This window comes from Temnothorax curvispinosus, unplaced genomic scaffold (assembly GCF_003070985.1).
Source record: "Temnothorax curvispinosus isolate PA1 unplaced genomic scaffold, ASM307098v1 QBEX01007214.1, whole genome shotgun sequence".
NCBI lineage: Eukaryota > Metazoa > Arthropoda > Insecta > Hymenoptera > Formicidae > Temnothorax > Temnothorax curvispinosus.
This window is the reverse complement of record NW_020216994.1, coordinates 73,918-76,668: the sequence shown is the minus strand read 5'-3', so window position 1 is coordinate 76,668 and position 2,751 is coordinate 73,918. Positions and strand designations below refer to the sequence as shown.

The window sequence follows — 2,751 nt, the reverse complement described above, 5'->3', positions numbered from 1 at the left end:
TATATATATATATATAACTTTTTGGTCGCAACAAACGGATATGAAACAACCCGGATTGGGTTCCATCCATTTGAAAACTGAATATCTATTACCAGGAAATATACATTATAAGTAATTATTAATGTATTTCCTATTTCAAATAAAAAAGACACAGACACATTTATTTACATACATCTTTCATATTGCCACGGCACTGCTCCCTCGTTATTAAAATAACGACAAAATTCATTTCGAATTTCTATGCATTGTCGGGCACTCATGTTCGATCCACAGTTTGAGATGTCTCTGAATGCGCATCCATCTTCCATGATGACACGCCAAGACCCTGGTCTGAAGCCATTTGGACAGTGCGGATCATCGACATCGATCAAACCCGGAGGCACATATGCGTTCTCATCAATGTCCTGCCGGCGAAGCCAATTATGCAAACAAACAGTTGCTTGAACCATTAACTTTGCGTTATCAGGACTGGCGATAATTGGTTTTCTGTATACTCTCTATTGACTGGCGAGTATACCAAATACGTTTTCTATTATTCGTCTCGCACGACTCAGACGGTAATTGTACATTTCTTGCTCTGGTGTCAGTCCTCTACCTGGATACGGACGAAGCAAGTATGGCTTCAAAGGAAAGGCTTCATCTCCCACAAGACAGTATGGTAAAATTGGTCCTCCTCCAAGCGCTGCTGGTTGTGAAATATTCATTCTACCTTCTTCGAACGCTTTCCCCATAGCACTTTCTTTGAAGACGCCACCATCACTTCGTCGTCCGTATGCCCCGATATCCACAAAACGTATTATATAATTTGCATCGCAGATAGCCATGAGAACTATGCTGTGACTGTGTTTATAATTATAAAACGCTGATCCAGCATTTTTGGGACACTAAAAGTAAGAATTGTTATTTCAAATTGTACTTCTTATTAAATTATATCGTATACCAACAATGATTTTACGTACTTGAATGGTGACGTGCTTGCCATCAATGGCTCCAATGCAATGAACGAAATTCCATCTTTCGTTAAAATCATTGGCGATATCCACCCAGTCTCCTTCTTCCAGTCGACCCGAAAGAATTAAAGGGCATAAAACATCCCATATTGCTTTGCAGGTTTCATGGATGATATTACCCGCTGTTGTCACTCCCACGAGATATTGGTAGGACATCGATATCATGGAGTCCCCGGAAGCAAGATATCTATAATATTTAATATATAATATACCATAATATTCACGCATTAAGAAAAAATGTATAACGTTGTTACGTTTATACACTACAAAAAACACTAAATTAAAAATTAAATTGGATCAAGCAAAACAAACCTCAATGTTAATGCCAACCGTTCAGCTGGTGAGATACTTTGTCGAATGACGTCCTGCTTTTGCAATCTTGGTCCAACCATGCCCAACAATTCTTCCAACTGAGTTGCGGTCATCCGAAAATAATTAATTGTGGAAACGTATGTCCTCCAATATTAACTTCGGGACCGACGCAAAGAAAAACTATGTACATCACGATTTTCAAAAATGGGTGCTACCTAAAACCTTTTCTTCGCGTATCTTCTTTTCTTTTTCATTAAATATATAGCTGCAGCTGTAGCGGCTGTGCGTCGTCTCCTTACAACCTCTGCTGCAACTGCAGCTGCCACTGTACGTCTATAATATTCAACGTACGCGATGTACTGTCTATAATAATTGGAGTACTCCATTTTTATTATACACAGTTCTTCTTCTTGTCGGTTAAGTAGCGTTAGCTCAGCGTTTAAATGCTACTTTGCATTGCGTGGAGTGGGGGTAATACGCCAGCTTTTCTTCGCTCCATGAAAATGATAGGGGCGATAGCGTTAGCTGTTCTACGCTGGCTTTACAGTGAGGTGGAGTGGGGATAGTGCTTGCAATCCCGCGCCGTTTTCAGTCTCGCGGGATTAATGCAAGATTGTTTTCAATCCCGCGGGATCCCGCGGGATCCCGCGAGATTTGGCAATGTCTTAAAAAAATAATTTTTTTTACATAAATAATTAACTTTATTCAGATAAATATAATTATTTAACATGTAAACATTATTGAGATCGGCATAAAACGTATCGGCATAAACAAACAAAATATTTAATCTGTAGATAATTAACTGAAAACAATATTAATTTTTCATACAAAACTAAACATAGTTAAAATAAAACAATTGTACTTTGTACTATAATAAAACAAAATATATTATTTATCCGACAGTTCCGATTTCCGATACATTAAATTAACTTGTAATTTTTTTATGATGTAGAATTTTGGAAATATGATTATAAAAAGCAAAGACTATTAATGGTTTCATCCCCCAAGCTGGTTCTCAGATCACTACATAAATATCCTGCAGCCGAAAATGCTCGCTCTGCTTCTACGCTTGTCGGTGGAATTGTTAATAGATATTCATATGCAATACGAAGATATTTGCCTTTAGTACCTTCATTTTCGAAAGCGCTCATTTCTTTCTTTAATATGTTTTCTATATTTTTAGAAAGACCCTTTGATTCGGTTACTTTGGAGTATTCATTCTGCAATTTCATCTCTCTCTTCCTCTAAAGACAGAATAGGAGGGGCAGGTTCCGCAGGTTCATCTTGGTCTTCGTCGGAATGATTAAAATATAAATCAGTATCGGACGTACTTAGAATATTTTCTCCGTGTTGATTATTTAAAACTCTTTGTAATAGGTTTTTTATTTCTTTGCGTATCGTTATTTTTTTAGGCATTAGAAATGTACTA

The 2,751-nt window shown here is 37.2% G+C and overlaps 1 protein-coding gene across 1 annotated transcript; it reads right to left on the bottom strand.

Moving 5' to 3' along the window:
- Positions 1-27: 27 nt before the first annotated feature.
- LOC112456814 (putative nuclease HARBI1) lies at positions 28-1,871 on the bottom strand. Its single transcript, XM_025019570.1, has 4 exons — positions 1,323-1,871; positions 960-1,197; positions 621-884; positions 28-490 (listed from the first exon to the last, which is right to left on the bottom strand). The coding sequence occupies exons 1-4, from the start codon at positions 1,433-1,435 to the stop codon at positions 449-451; spliced, it is 657 nt and encodes a 218-aa protein (XP_024875338.1). The 5' UTR covers positions 1,436-1,871; the 3' UTR covers positions 28-448.
- Between the last annotated feature and the right edge of the window lie 880 nt (positions 1,872-2,751).